This window comes from Lissotriton vulgaris, chromosome 4_1 (genome assembly GCF_964263255.1).
Source record: "Lissotriton vulgaris chromosome 4_1, aLisVul1.2, whole genome shotgun sequence".
In the NCBI taxonomy this organism is placed as follows: Eukaryota; Metazoa; Chordata; class Amphibia; order Caudata; family Salamandridae; genus Lissotriton; species Lissotriton vulgaris.
Genome location: NC_141691.1, coordinates 771790326 through 771806922, shown reverse-complemented (window position 1 = coordinate 771806922; position 16597 = coordinate 771790326). Strand labels below are relative to the sequence as shown.

General features: G+C 45.1%; 1 protein-coding gene across 2 annotated transcripts in view; it reads right to left on the bottom strand.

The window, feature by feature from the left end:
* LOC147722575 (putative thiopurine S-methyltransferase) overlaps positions 1–16597 on the bottom strand; it is a 91714-nt gene that overhangs the window by 44430 nt on the left and 30687 nt on the right. The window contains exon 2 of one of the 2 annotated variants that reach the window (XM_086966861.1): positions 11911–12003. The exons of the other annotated variant lie outside the window; for it this stretch is intronic. Within the exon in view, the coding sequence (XP_086822987.1) occupies positions 11911–12003 (93 nt within the window). The remainder of the gene's footprint in view (positions 1–11910; positions 12004–16597) is intronic. 2 annotated transcript variants of the gene reach the window in all.

Here is a 16597-nt window from a genome sequence, read left to right as displayed (position 1 = left end):
CTCCCTGCTTCTACGGGCCGGTAAAAGCCCGCAGAGCAACATTCCAATGTTCTACAAAGGCTTCTCGAAGTTCGAGGGGATTTATATCCCCTCGAGCTCGAGAACCCTTTGTTTAATTTGTTGGAACATTCTGCCCTCTAGTGGCAGAATGTTCTAATAGCCTTATAGCCCTTCGTAGCAGGGCTATACCGGATATTAAAGTCCCGCTGTTTCGTTAAAGTCCCTCGCCTTCGGATCGGGCCTTTAACGATTCAGGGGGCCTTTAATAGCCGGTATAGCCCGCTACGGCGGGCTATAAGGCTATATGATATGCAATTTAAGTTTAGAAGCAAAATGGAAGAGAAAGTGACACATCATTGGGAGGTTAGCAGAGCAAGGGACATTTTACAAGGGGAATGTAGTGAGAAACTTGTGGCTTGGAAGTCAAGGTTGGAAAGGAACCAAAACTATGTAGGGATGATCATAGATGGGAAGACAGGCCTGATGGTTGAAGAGATCAATAAAATTAGAGCCGAGTTTACAAACCTCTTTTTGGGGCTATACACAGAAGATTTAGAGGTCATAGAGGAAGAAATAAAAAGTTGGCTCCAAGAAAAACAGTTTCCCAAATTTACAGAAATTCTATCTCAATATTTAGGTCAAGAAATTAGAGGCAGTGAAATTGTGGATATAGGGAAAAAGCAAAAAAAGGGAAAGCCACAGGCTCAGATGGGATTCCCAGTGAGTTGTACTCTGCATTACGGGAAGAGATCGTCCCCATTAGGGTAAAGTTATTTAACTCTATACTGATAGAAGGTATGTCAATCCCCTCATGATGAAATGAGGCAGTAATTTCCCTAATCCTGAAGCCAGGCAACAACCCGGTACATTGTCAATCATACCGCCCAATCTCCTTACTCAATTTTGATTATATGATCTTTACTAGTATCCTTGCGGCCTGTCTGAACAAGGTGGTGGGGCAATTGATACATCAGGATCAAAAGGTTTTTTTACAAGGGAGGAAAATGAGAGAGCTGAATCATACCTTGATAGGTTCTATAGACCAAGCTCCAACGCTAGATGCTTCCCTCGCGATTGTGACTTTTGATGCGTCAAAAACTTTCGACCTTGTTAACTGGAGATATCTTAGGGCTACACTAAATCATTTTGGTATAAGTAAAATTTGATAGATACAATGTTTAAAATGTACAGTGTTCCAACAGCCAGGATCTTGGTGAATGATAGTTTGTAATCTCCAGTAAGAATAGAGTGGGGGACAAACAAGGCTGCCCTCTTTCTCCCATATTATTTGATCTCTATATAGAACCTTTTGCCCAAAGTTTTAGATTAAATGAAGGGATTAAACCTTCCTAAATTGGCGCATATACAAGGAATATTTCACTTTATGCAGATGCCTTAACGGTTTTCACCTTGGATGTAGCATCTGCTTTGCCACACCTAATGGCGGAGGTGAAGACATTTGGTACATTGGCAGGATATGCAGCGAATGAAGAAAAAACGGAGACAATGATTTGGAACCAAGATTATGGAGAGATAAATAGCGTTCAGGAAATTAGATACTTGGGGATTAAAATAACTAAAGACATTGGGAAAATCATAGCTGTTAATCATTAGAGAGTGGGAAAGGAGATAGAAGGGTTATTAAAAAGATGGCAGAACCTTCCGCTTTGATTTATGGCCGGATTAATCAGGTGAAAATGCCTATCCTTCCTAAATTTACCTTTCTTTTTTATGATGCTCCTTTACACTACGAAAAAAAATGCTCCGGAAACTGCAAGGGAAAATAATGTATTTTATCCGGACTAGCAGAGGAATACGTCTTTCATGGAAAAAGTTGAGATGGAAAGCGGGACTAGGAGGATTGGGTCTTTTAGATTTACAACTTTATTTATTCATTTATTTGTGTATTTTATAAAGCGCGCAGCTACCCCAACTGGGTGTCCCAGCGCTAATTGAACAGACAACAGATGGTCCAAAGCAGAGACTTACAGGCAGAAAAGGAAGGTTTTAAGGGAGTTGCGGAATTCAAGCTCCGACTGGCACATGCGGAGGTAAGTCGGAAGCTTGTTCCAGCACTGGGTGGCACACACTTCGAAGGTTTTACCTCCAGAACTCTGGAATTACTGTATGGACGGAGACTAGACCTAAGATGGGCTGGTCCTTTGCCTTTCGTAGAACGATAGGCCAGGGTCATAGCTTTGAACTCAATTCTTTTAGAGATGGGAGCCAGTGCAGTTTGCGAAGGTATGGGGAGATGTGTTGCCTAAGTGAGATGCCCCGACCAAATGGGCAGCAGCATTTTGCACTGCCTGGAGTCTGTGGCACAGACCTGCTGTCAAGCCCAGATAAAGTCCGTTGGCATAGTCAAGATGCGAGGTTATAAGTGCATGGACTATGGTTTTACGGTTATCGCTGGGCAGATAATTGATGAGTTTTTTTATGATTTTGATTTTAAAGAAGCAGGCCGCCGAGACTGTTTGTACCTGATATACAAAGGATAAACGGTTGTCCCATCGGACCCCCAAATTTCTAACCGAGTCCTTATGGAGAGGAGCCTGGCTCAGGTCTTCTGGCCACCATAAATTAGTGTCTAATGGGGATGGTTGGTTGAAGAACAGGACCTCAGTTTTTCCCGCATTGAGTCTAAGAAAATTTAAGTCCATCCATTTCGCAATATTCCTAAGGCATAACTTCAGGGGGCCGAAGGTGGTGGATATTGGCTCATCAAAGGAAAAAAGGAGCTGAATATCGTCAGCATATAATGTAATTTTAATGCCCGATTGTGAGATCATTTCGGCCAGAGGGGTAAAATATACATTAAAAAGGAGGGGAATCAGCGAAGAGCCTTGAGGGGCACCCCATTTAAGTGGCCTAACTGAGGAGGTATAGGGGGGAGTATAAACCTGTTGTTTACGGTTCGAAAGGAATGAGGCAATCCAATTTAAAACCGTACCCTGGATACCAATGGATCTCAACCGTCTCAGCAGGATTGAATGAGAGACGGTGTCAAATGCTGCCGATAAATCCAGCAGCACTAACACCGCCCTCGAACCCCGGTCAAGAGTCCACCGCACAGAGTCTTCCATTTCAATCAGGGCCGACTCTGTGCTGTAGCCCGAGCGAAATCCATGCTGAGAATCATGAAGAAGACCTTGGGACTCTACAAAGCTGGCAAATTGTTGATGAGCCAGTTTTTCCAGGATCTTGGCCGTGTCTGGAGGAAGGGAGATCGGCCTATAGTTTCCCGGGGTCTCTGGGTCCGCATTGGCTTTTTTCAAAATAGGGACAAGAAATGCGTGTTTCCAAGCTTCGGGAAACATGCCAGATCTTAGGGAGGCGTTCCATATGAGGTTAAGATGGGGGTTGAGGAGTGCAGCTAGTGCTTTATATTGTTTTGCTGGCCAAGGGTCACTGGGAGAGCCAGATTTGCATTTGAGCAATTCCTGGAGGGAGATGTCTTCAGATATTTCAGAGAATTCCGCGAGGATTGGAGCCGAGGATTTATAAATCTTCTGTTCCTCCTCAATGTCAGAGATATCCATTGTAGGAAAAGAGGCATAGATAAGAGCGATTTTCTCTTCAAAGAACTCAGAGAGTTGAGTACAGAGAGACTGAGACACAGGCTGATGCCGATTCAAAGCCTGTGGATCAGTGAAGGATCTAACAATTTTGAAGATCTCTCTGGGGGCATTGCTAGCATTATCTATTCTGTCTGACAGAAAACTTCTTTTGTGTTTTATAATAAGTTTAAGATATTCTTTAAGGACTGTCCGGTACTCAATCTTGCTTTCTGTGGAATACTTCAGTCTCCAGCAGCGTTCTAATATTTTGCAAGCGGACTTTTTCTGTCTCAATTCCTCCGAATACCAAGGGGCTGCAGGAGAAGACCTGTAGGTTTTAATTGGTCTAAGAGGGGCCAGTGAGCCAATTGCCTTGCCCATCCAATCATTATGGTTGGCAATACTTTAATCCAGGTCAGAACCTGGGGACGGACAGGAGTCTTTTAAATACTCTTGAAGGGATTCTAGGGAAATTTTGCTCCAGTTTCTACCGAATTCCTTAGGGGTTAAAAAGGGTCTATCATGATGGGTCATGTGAATAGAAAAGGGAATAAGATAGTGATCAGACCATATAACTGGTATGGGATCCTCAACCAGAATGTCAGGGAGATTAGAGCAAATTAGATCTAGCGTGTGACCGGCTCTGTGTGTGGGGAGAGCTACTAGTTGGACAAGATTACAGGCAGCCAATATCGAGCATTGTTGGGAATTGCAACTTAAAAACAATAAAATGCTTCTTTTACATCCAGATGAGTCCCCAATAGGAGTCATGTTCAAAACTTTGTTGGTGGGCCTACCTGAGGAAGGATTTTCTTACAAATACGGGGCTCCAAAATGTTTTAATAAGGTCACATTGAAATTCTTGCAGAAAGTGGCAAGAACTTGGTACGAGATAAGATCAATTCTGGGTATAGCTTATTATAGCAGGTTGTCCCCTATATGGGACTCTCCAGGCACTCCAGAATGTTTAATTGATAGTCTGGCGAAACCTCTGAAGCAGGGAGAAGTTATTCGGTGGGGGCAGCTGGTGGACGATGGACAAAAGTTAACATGGAGCTTTTGGAACAATGAGACAAATGGGGCTATTTCTAGATTTAAAATCTGTCAAGTTAACACATGGCTCAAAAGTCAAAACTTGTCGGAAGCGAATTCTGGACAAATGGAGCTTGATATTTAGGATATAGTGGCAAGGAAAATAAAAGTGGTACATTGGTATCAATATCTATTGGCAGCAGAGGAGGCAGAGATGAAAATACCACACACCACATGGGATGGATACTTGCCGGAAGTGGAGATGGCGCAGTTATGGCAAATATCTTGTACTAAACTTTATTTGGTGGTTAAACCTACTGCATTAAGACAAAATCATTTTTGTACCTTGCATAGAATCTACTGGACCCCTAAAATGCTGGAAAAGATAAGCAGAAGTGTTGACCTAAAATGTAAACGGCGCTGCAACGGAGAGGCAGATGATGTGCATAGGTTTGCCACTTGCCCAAAGTTAGAAGAATTTTGGTCAGCAGTGGGTAAGACTATCTCTCACTCTGTGGGAGTTACCATAGAGGTAAGAACTGATTTAATTATGTTTGGGATAACTCAGCTGGATAAAGATATACGTGATCTGCAGGTAAATTGCCACCATCTGACCGATTTGGTGCCAATCGGTGGTGACATGAGAACCAAACAAAAAAAAGAATGAAATATAGAGGGGGGCGTGGCCAAGCGTTCCAACATGGCGGATGCGCCTTAGCCTGGCTCCTATAGCCCGCAATATCCTTGAAATATCCTGATGGTAAGCAGCAATCATACACCCTGACCGACCAACGCTGAGGCCGCCCAAGACCTTGAGACATATAGTGGGGCATTTTCATGGCATTGGCGTGCGTGGGGCGGCACAAACGCTGGATCGAGGGCCCGGAGGAGGCGAGGCCCAGGTTGGATGGTGATGCCACGCCCTGCCATGCTCACGACCCTGGGGCTGGGCGTTGCTGAGAATTCGACAGGTTGGTGTGTCGGTGTGGCGGAGTCCAGTGGATTCTGGCTCGGAAGGGACTCTAGATCCTGCAGCCCCGCCGTAACAGCTGTGAGGCAGGCTTCCACACAAGATCCCCCACCCGGGCCGGCAGATAGGCTGAAGCATTCGGCTGGTGACCCGGAGGAGCGTGATCCGTTACAAGATGCTTGTTTCCGGTCCAGGGAAGACATGGCTTTGCAGATCGGGCTGGACTGTTCTCACGAGGCACAGGGTCAGACTGATTTGCATATGACCATGTCTGAACTAGGATGGCGGAGTGAGCTGAAGAATGATGATGGATTAAACCCAGAGCAGTTGACTGGGGTGAGTGTTTGCAATGTTCAACACTCCGTCCATCATCTCCTTTGGTTTTGCCATGGGGAACAAAACGACGAACGCCGCGAAACCAGCCTACAATCCAATTAGCCCTTGGGCATGCAGAGCGCCGCCGGTCTCTCATCATCAAGCAATATCTATCCTACTGATCAAACTCTTGCGCTAGACTACGACCTCCCTGGGTCTTGCAGCTGAACAGGGAGATACAACGGAGTGCACCCGTTAGAGGTGGGGTTGTTACCTCTTCTGCGGAAGTGGCCCAGCTAGGTTCCGGTGCGGCTTCCGGATGGGGATGACCCCCGTTGCACCGACCCCAAACTCGCCAGCCTTGAGATCCCTGTAGGCGCCATCGAAATAGAAAGATCTTGCAGCCATCCTTGCTGCTCCCAGAACGCATACAATATACAGCCATCATGTCTAATGGTCAGCCAGTCGGCTTCTCCACAAAACAGAGTACAATGGATAAATTCACGAGCGGGGGCACTAGTACTGCCACCTCCAACAATGCTGCCATAACTACACCTGACACTGCCACAATCCTGGCCGCGATAACCCAGTCGCAAGATATGTTAGATGACAAAATTGATGCTGTCGGAGCCGATGTTATGTTGTTGCACCAGGATCTGCGCAATGATGTGGAACTCGTAAAGCAGGCTGAAACCAGGATCTCGGGGGCAGAAGACGACATCATCATCCTGAAAGGGAAGGTAGCTACTTTTGAAACGCTTACAAATGGCCTGGCCACACATGTGGAGGACACAGAAGGGATGGCCTGCCGTAATAACGTGCGCTTCGTAGGATTTCCAGAGGGTTGTGAGGGCTCTGACATGTGTGAATTTCTGAACCAATGGCTCAAATCTTGGATTTCAGATGGAAATCTGTCTCCCTGCTTCATACTGGAGCAACCCCACCGAGCCCTCGTGACCAGGCCCCCACCGGCCGCCCGGCCCGACCTGTAATCCCACGGATCCTGAGCTATCATGACCAAGACACCATCCTGAGGCAAGCCCGGGACCAAAATCTCTCACCTATGAATCTCAAATAAAAATGATCCTTCCCGATTACACTAAACTGATACAGCAGCAGAGACAATCCTTCCAGGCCACGAAATTACATCTTCGGGACTTGCAAATACCATATATGCTGCTCTTCCCAGCCCGTCTTCGACAAGAATAACACCCTTTTCTTTGATGCCCCTGAGAGACTGCTTCACCCTTTACACCCCTTTGAGGGGAGATCTGTTTACACTCCACAACAGATATGTCATCATTCTTTGAGGTATTGGGGAGGGAGGTGGTGGGAGAGGGAGGGAGTTACAGTTATCAATATTATTGGACCCGGAGCTCCGGAAATGCCCACAATGTTTTACTTTTACTGATATACGTATGACACATAAATTGATGTGTGGGGATCCTCACCTGGCACCCTGGCATGGATCAGAGTGGACTAGAACAATGTCATTTACCCTGACCATGATAGACACCGCCCCACAGCCACACACCACATACAAAGAGTCACACTTAGGGCCAATGGTGGATGTGTTAGGATGGACCGACACCTGGAGGGTGCTTCAGTTGGCAGAGGCGGGCTTTACATACTTCTCAACAGTACATGGGTTGTTTTCTAGACTTGATCACATTTTTATCACTAGGGAAAACGCACATTGACTGGTCATGGCAGATATCCTAACTAGAGACTTTTCAGACCATTCCCCCATCCAGCTGCAGGTAGAGATAGGGCCTAGACGTCCACCGCTTCATTGGAGGCTATCGCCATGGCATCTACACAACTCGAGCTACCAAATTAACTTACATAAAGCCCTGAAAGAATACTTCACATTAAATGAGGGGACGGTAGAATCTGCCACTACATTATAGATAGCCATGAAACCAACCATCCGAGGTTTTGACATTAGTCATTGCACCGCGGGCAAACATCAGAAAAGGCAGACTTTAACACAACTTCAAGCCCAGATCCTACAAAATGAATTGTTAGCGCAAGAGCAAGATGGTGGTAGTGCCGCCGACAATTAGGAACACTGCACAAGCAAAATCAAAGCATCCAGCTGGATGAGGCCAAACACTTACGGCATGCTACACAAAGTAGGATGTACCAATGGGGGGACAAATCAGGGAAACTTCTACATGGACTATGCCTATACTCTCTTAAATCAGTACAACTACCTATTATCAAATCAAGCACAGTTGAGATGATTGCCAATCGAACGCATGTGGCCAGATCCTTTGATGAATTCTACCAAGCATTTCATTCTAAGCGCGAAGTCCTATCAGAATCGCAGATTGAGAACTTTTTCCGTCAACAACAGTTGATGGACAGAATGCAGAACAATGTCATACATTCACCCCAGTCCATCAACTGTTGTTTTTGCATTTGCCACCCCGAGTGGGACGGGTATGCTCAGACGTGAGTCCCTTGCTCTCCATGCCATTGTAATCAAGCTATCCTGGCTGATGAGGGCTGAAAGCCCGAAACCGGTCCTAGGATGCTTATTTCCAGTCCAGGGAGGACCTGGTTTTGCAGTTCGGGCTGAACTGCTCACATGGGGCACAGGGTCAAGACTGATTTGCATATGGCTGGGTTCAAACGGGAATGGCATGGTGAGAAAAACAAATGATGGATTTAGGCCCAGATCTCTGTATGGGGGTGAAGGTATGACATTGTTCTGCATTCTGTCCATCAACTGTTGTTTTTACACATAATTACAAAGCATGCTCATGTTTCTGCACATTATATCCATATTCATGTGCTTATCTGTAACAGACTATCTGAATTTTTATATTTCTTTTCCTTTCAAGTCTTGTACGATTCCAATGACTTTACAGGCAGGAACATGTGATGCACATGGAGACCTTATCTGTATATCATAGATTTTCTTTGTAGCCTTAAATATGTGTGTGTACTTTTAACTAAACTTTCTTACTCTTTTTCTTCCAGTCTTCTTCATGTTTTTCCTCCTATTCCTTCTCCTCTCCTTTCTCTTCTCTATTTTCTCTCTTTCTATTTTTTCTTTTCCGTTCTTCTCCCACTATGCCCCTCCTATTTCCGTTTTCACACTGTTATCTATACTTGACTCTCATCACTCAATCCTATGAATACTCATGTTCCATTTTACACTAATACTATTCTGTTACTTCTTATGCTGTGACTCCCTCTTTTTCCCTTTACCTTCTCTGACACTTCACTCACTCAAAATCCCCTACCTTTCTCTCTCTCAATTTAATAGCCTTGTAAAACCACGGCCAATGGGCCACTAGGGCGAAACACGTGTCTCTCACTAGCCTTTTTCTAATTTCACATATGGAAATTCAAATAAAAAATAAGCAAGTGGAAAACAAAATAAAACTATTGACATTTATTCCATACTTCTTTTGACAAATCAAGAGGGCAAAATCCTCCATCGCTCTCTATACTTAACCCTGCAGTGGCTCTTGGGTGTAGCCATTTAAGAGGATTTGGGCCTTAACCATTGTAGCACCAGAAGTCCAGAAATCTTCACCCGCACAGTTATCTATACCTTAAAATGCAAGTGCTCCTGTTGTAAATTGTTATTATGGATTGGTGTTTCCATGATTGGCATTTTTGATTTACTAGTCAGTCCCTAGTACCGTGCACTGTGTGCACCCAGGGCATGTAAATCAAATGCTGCTAGAGGCCTGCAGCTGATTGTGCCACCCACATAAGCAGCCTGTAAATGTAACTCAGATCTGCCACTGCTGTATCTGTTTGCAGCCTAGTACTGCCATGTCGTTTTGGCAAGTGCACCCACTTGCCAGACCCTACCCTTCCCTTTTCTTACATACTAGTCACCCCTAAGGTATGCCCAATGTACCCCTGTGGACAGGGAGCTATGTATTTCAAAGGTAGGATATGTACTTCTGTTGATGACATGTCCTGGTGGTGAATTACAGTGTATTTTATTTTTGACCACAACAAAGGCTATCTGTCCCATAGGAAGGAATTGGAGTTTTACTTATACATCTTATACATCTTATAAGCATAACTTCCCATTAGGACAAGATAGGGACATTGAGTTTAGTATGCCTGGAATGTAAAAATGCATTTTTTAGTAAAGATGATTTTTATGTTCTGTGTTTGAAAATACCACTTTCAGAAAGTAGGTATTTTCTTGCTTAGCCATCCTGTGTGTCTCTTCTGAGTTTGTGGATTGAATGTCTGGCTTTGGAGTGCTAGGGGCTGGGGATGTGCAGTGAATCCAGAGAGTCTGGATGAGTCAGGGCTGGGCTAATTAGACCTGAGCTGCATTAAGAGTAGGGGAAGGAGATTTCTTTTCACCTGAATGGGCCTGGTCTGCCTTCCACAATGCTGTCTCCACCTCCTACCAGGAAGCTGGGCCAGAGAGGACAGCACTGGTTTGGACTAAGCACAGACACTCTTTGCCTGAGAGAATAAAGCAATTGTGGGTGTAGATACTGGGGCCGAGATCCCAAACCTTTAGAACTCTTTTGGACCAAGAAGAAGAACAGGAGGAACTGTGAGGAGGAACTGCCACTTTGCTGAGTGCTTTGTTGTGTTGGCCAGCAGTGTCCACTTCTGTCTTGGTCATTGAAAGGACTGAACTGAACTTTCTGCAACTTCTTTATTGAGTTTCTCCAAGGGCTTGAGGTAGAGATTGCTCCCTGCTCAAGAGGTTTAATGAACAGCAAAGACTTCAAGTTTTTTTGCCATCAGTACTGGGGACTGTGTGTTTTGTGATGCAACAGAAGAAAAAGCAACCTGACGCCGTCTACAACACCGCTTCCGACTCTGTGTCCTGAAGGCACCACAGAGAGCACCGCCAAACCGCAAACCCTGGTCTCACCAAAGACGCCCCACCCAGTCGCTGCGTGCATCACGAACTGTGGGCACTTCACTTCGCACCGCCTCGCTTCACAACACTGCCGTGGCATCCCCAACGACGATGCTCCACGCCGACAACGACACCGCGGCTTGCACCATGGTTCGAGGGCACCGCTCGTAAGTTACATGATGCACCATCCTCATCACGCACCGCAGCCTTGGCCTAACGACACCGTTGCCATCGACTCCAGTTTGTCAGCTGACGGCAGCGCTTCAGCAACGACGACGCCGCTGCCAGCACCACGACGAGCACTGCATCACTTCGCACAGCAGTCCTGTTCTCACCGGCGCCGCTGAACGACCGTCACTGAGCCGCTGCCTGCACCACGACCTGAGGGCACGCACGCCACACCGCTGCCCTTTGCACCGCAGTACAAGACACCTGCCTATGCCTGCCGATGCCGGCGTTCCCTACTTCAACCACGAGGAGTTCAATCTGCAACGCATGTGATTGCAAGGGCCCGAAGACTCCTGCACCGGCTTCCGGAACTGACGCCAGCTTACTGGAGGTCAACGAGAGGTCGCCGACACCCTACATTTCTAAAAGTACTGTTTTGCTAGTCTTCCCAACACCGTAGCTGGCCCACGATGCCACGGTCAGCCAGAACTGTTTGGATTTGGTGTTCACGACACTGTGGTAGCCCCGGACGGAGTTACCGAATTCAAGGAACTGTATTTTTCAAATATTTTTGCAAAGCATACCTTTTTAAGTATATAAAATATTGGATATTTCTCTAAAACTGGTGTGGTGTCCGTTTGTAGTGTTTTCACTGTATTACTGTCGGTTATGTGCAAATGCTTTACACACTGCATCGGAGATAAGCCTGACTGCTTGTGCAAAGCTAGCATGGGGGTGAGAAGGGGTTATTTCAGGAGTGTAACTCCCTTATCCTGACAAGGAAGAAGGGTCCCTACTTCGACTAATGTACCCACCTCTGCCAACTAGAGACCCCCATTTCTAACACTCATATTTAACCAGATTTTAAAATTTCAGTAGATATTTTACGCCATATTCTGGTTCATGCTGTTAGAATAAACATAAATCAAGTATTAATCATAATTCAAGCAGAAGAGGGAGCACACACTATTAAGAGTATGCGAAAATAGATGATGTTTTATTACCACTTCATGTCAACAACTTTGCCACACAGTGGGAAGAATATCCTGAGTCCAGTTCTATTGTTCAGTAGAGAATTCAGATGTGCCTGTAATAATCTGTGAAGAAAAAAAAAAGGACTATGAAATAAAGTATGCTGATATAATGTGCCAAAAAATGATACTTTATTTTAAGGAGAATTATTAGAATTCCCTACATATTATTCACTTTCACAAATATATGCTGCAAAGTAGGTGACAGAGACTCTTTAGTTAAAGAGTTTTCATTGAAATGGCGAGCTCTGATATGCTTGTAACTGGCCACATGTAACGAATCTGCATAAAACGTTCCAATCAAATAGCGAAAACGGCCATGTTTTGGCATGCTAAGATACCTTCAGGGATGTAAAAAATAACGGTGACGGGGAGGCAGGGTCTTAGAAAATGAGCATTTTTCATTTTCAATTTACAGTTATACTTCAATTTAAGCTTTATTTCAACAGAGATGTCATAAAAGTTCAAATTAAAATACAATACAATTATTTAAAAATGAGAGTACAGATCTACAGCACATTTGGTTAACATGGATGTCAGTACAACCAAGTGATCAATTGAGCCCTTTGTACTATAATGCATATATTGTGTTAAAATTAATAGAAAAAGAGCGAAGTAACAACGGTAGGTAAATACGTAATTGCCTTAAAAACCAGTATAAAAACAGTCAATACTTAATCTTTATAAGCGTTGATACAATACTAAAAAGGCATTAAGTTTGCCTAGACATGACAGCGGCGATTTAAAAAATAAATTGCTTATGCATGGTAATTCTAGCAACAATAATGTTGTAGCCTTAAAATCCCAAATGACCTATATACAATAAACACTATGTCTGTCTTGAGAATGCTTTCCACCTTATGAGCTAGGCTTGTCCCAAAAATGTTGCTACACAGCATACAAAAAAAGGCCTGAGGGTACGCAGTGCTGTGTAGTGGTCCTGTGTGCTCAATTGCTGGCAAAGCGGTTTCAGCCATCTAGCCCGTGATGTTTTATAGGCCGGGCGAGCATACATTAAATGGGCAAAGCTTTCTGTCGGGGTCTTGCAGCTAGGGCAATTTTTCACATTGCTGGTGCACCATTTCGCGGTCACTTCGCAAACAGGGAGGGATCCATACCTAAAGTGCATGTACAGCGTTCTATCTCTTGGTACCTTGATTAAATCAAGGAAGGGCTCATAATGCCTAATTTGTCGATGAGAGTAGAATTCTGTTGTCAGTTTACCCATGTTGGGTTTGTGATTCTCTCTTTGGTCCACCCATTCCCAGTATAGGCAATTAAGTTCCTCTCTCCTCAAGGGGGTTCCTGACTGGCCCAGCAACCACAAATTCCTATGGCTGACAGCGTTCTTTTAATGTCACGAAGCCAGTCTATTTTCCCGCTGGTATCTAGAAGGATGATCTCGGTAAGGGCTTCTGCTTAAGAAAAGAGCTCAGTGGTCCGACTAATGCGAGCCCAAAAAAGTAAGGGGCGTAGCCTAGCTCCTATTGACCGCCTACCCATGTCCAGCAGCAAGGGGGGTGAGGGGGACATATTTGGGTGCCATACCCTGACCTGCAGAGCTCATCTAATTCATCAAATCTCCAGACTTCTGCTCCGTAAAGGGCAGCGCTAACTGCTTTTGTGTCATATATTTGGAGGGCTGGAGTTACAGGTCTGGAGTGTGAAAGGGGGTGTTCTTTCCCTATTACTCCAGCCAATAATTTATGTCCCATCAGCATCTTTGCTAGGTGGGGTATTCAAGACATTTTATTGGAGATTCTTAAACCTAGATAGTCAAAGGTGTCAACCTTTTCAAGGGGAACTCCACCTAGCAAAGGGCCATTCCTACATGCCCTATGGCAGTTAAAGGCCATGAATTTGGTTTTAGCACCATTTATGACCAATCCACAGTTGTCGCAGGAGAGTTGAAATCTATTGATGAGGCGCTGTAACCCAGCTGGGGTTTTAGATATCAGCAGGGTGTCGTCCGCGAACAACAAAGTTGGTGTCTTAATGCCCCCCAGGGTGGGCGAATCTGCTGGCTCCTCCTGGGGGAAATCAACTACCCCATTCACATATAGAGAGAACAGGGTTGGGGATCAGTAATTTAAGAACAAAAGGGGGGATACCCATTTCGCCGAGCGTCACCCACAACCTGGATCTGGGAACCAGGTCAGTGGCCGTCTTAAATCAATTAATGCAAGGTAGAGACTACCCTTGCCTAGCACAACAACCTTTCAATAGAAGGAATCTGAACACTTGATCTATTGTCCCAGTCTTTGATCTAAATCAGGCCTGGAATTGGGAAATTATTCTTTGTCTTCAGACCATGACTGAATCCTATGCAGAATCATCTGGCTGAAGACCTTCTGCATAGCATCAATCTAACTGATTGGTCGGTCCCTAGCTCCCTTTTTAGGTCTCGCTATTACAATGAATAGCGAGAATTATAGGGTTGCATCAGGAAAGCTAAACCAGCCGGCGATTTCTACAAGTGCATGTGGTCTCGTGAACACGCTCCCATCTGCCTGCTGGTTTAGCTTTCCTGATGCTCTCCACATCAAAGCAATCAGCCTCCCTCCAACAGGCTTCCCCATCGTGCGCAGTGCGCACTGGCCTCACTTCTCCTCCCCCCTAATTGCTCTCACTTTCACGGCCCCCAAGCCGTGAGCTACTTAGGCTCAAAAATACTTTGGAAGTAAAGCGACAGTGACGCCACTGCTTGCAATACCGTGTTTTTTCGTGTTACTGTGTGCTGACAAGGCTACAAGGAACTGGTCAGAAGCAGCCTAAAAGCTGCATGTTGATGCTACACAGCCCCCTCCTCCCCGTATTTTAAGGTCGATGTAAACAATGCTAGAATCCTGACAAGTCCAACTTGGCGTTTGTTTCCTCCAAGGGAGAACAAGTACCACCAATTTCGGCAATGTCTGTTATTGAAACGCATACAGGAATTCATTTAATAGGGTACATTTTAAATATTTTATTTTGGGGACAAACGCCTGTTTAGTTTAGATCCCACAAAACTATTAAACACTCATCTAAATCCTATGTCATCTAAAAAACGGCCATATGGAGTGCAAAAAAAACATACAACAGAGGAAAGGTGTAAAAAGTTCATTAGCACAGGCAAGTAACTCCCGACCGTACTGGTCGAATACTGAACTGCATTCAACAAATTATTTTATTCAACAAAGTCCATTTAAATATCAGTTATAAAAATCAAACTGGCACCGTGTGATGGGAATTTTGTAAATTAAATAACCATTTAATGTTTGCGTACGATCAAATGTAATTTACAGACAGTCGGTATTATCACGGATTAAAGCCTGGCCTGGGCACCCTTTTTTTTTTTTTTTGTAAATCTTTTTATTATTTTAAAACAAGGAAAAAGGAATAGACATATCTGGTGTCATACATCGCAACATAATAATAGGGGGACAGGTACAAAGACAGGATATACTTGCAGTAACAGAAGAATCGCTGAGATGCCTGCACTAATAAGCACGAAGCAGGATTAGTAGCATTACAATCGACATACAATTTAAGCGCCGGCCTTCGAAACCTGCCCACTCATAAAATCAGAATTGTAGACAAAGCATGGCAACCAGACACTGGAAGGTAAACAAGATCAGGATATTTTGCCAATATTGCATATAAGGGAGATACCTAAGAGAAGATTGGAGAAAAGAAAACCATAAGAATGAGAACCGAAATAAAATGATAAACCCATCCCCCCACCCTGCACCCCTGCATATGGCTATCGCCTAACCCCAACTAGCAGTGTGCCTGTCGCCCAAACTAACTAGATTCTAAAAAAAGAAAAGAGAAAGACATGGAGGAGGGCATTTCCGTATGGGCTCCCGGTCCCCTTCCCCCCGCCAGATAAAAGCACCCCCTATGATGAAAATACAATGTTACAGAAATCAGGAAGACAGTAAATTAGGGGGAGCTATAATACACCGCCCAACCTTCCGTTAGATCAACAGTCGTAATTCTCACATCCATTAAGGCCAAGGGGCGTCCCAGCCAAGCGCCGGGACGCCCCTTGGCTGGGGCAGCTGTGCGCGGTACAAGTCCAATTAACATTAACATTAACATAGTAACAACCCCGGTAATCGAACTCAGCCTTGGCCCTTCCGAACCATCATGCGAACCCCTCCCGGTAGGACAACCACTTCTACAGGATAATCAAAACGTAGAAAGAGTCCAAAAAAATTCAGTCCAACAAAAATCAAAGTCAGTGATTCGAAACACCGTTTTCAGGATTCTCCAGAATACCGACCGAGGGCTTCAGCGCTTCTTGTCGCACGGGGTCCTCGTCCAAAGTCAAAATGGTCGCCTTGTAAATCGCAGCTGGCAGTAGTTCTTGCGGTGGAGTAGGGTCCGGTTTCACACACTCCTTCTCTGATATGCCCGTAATCATTTTGTGAATCCGGGCCTCCATATTTAAATGAAAAGCCCCGATGGCTGCCAATAATGTCCTTAGCGACGGCTCACGCTCCATCCGGTCCATTTCTCCCCGCACTGCATCGATCATTTTCACTTCCCCCAGAGAGCCCGGTTTCTCCAGGGGAACAGACATGGGGGGGAACGAGCGGCGTCGGAGGGTGACTGTTCTGTTCCTGCAGCAGCAAGCTGCACTTCGCTGCCGCGAGCAAAGACCCCGACCCATCGA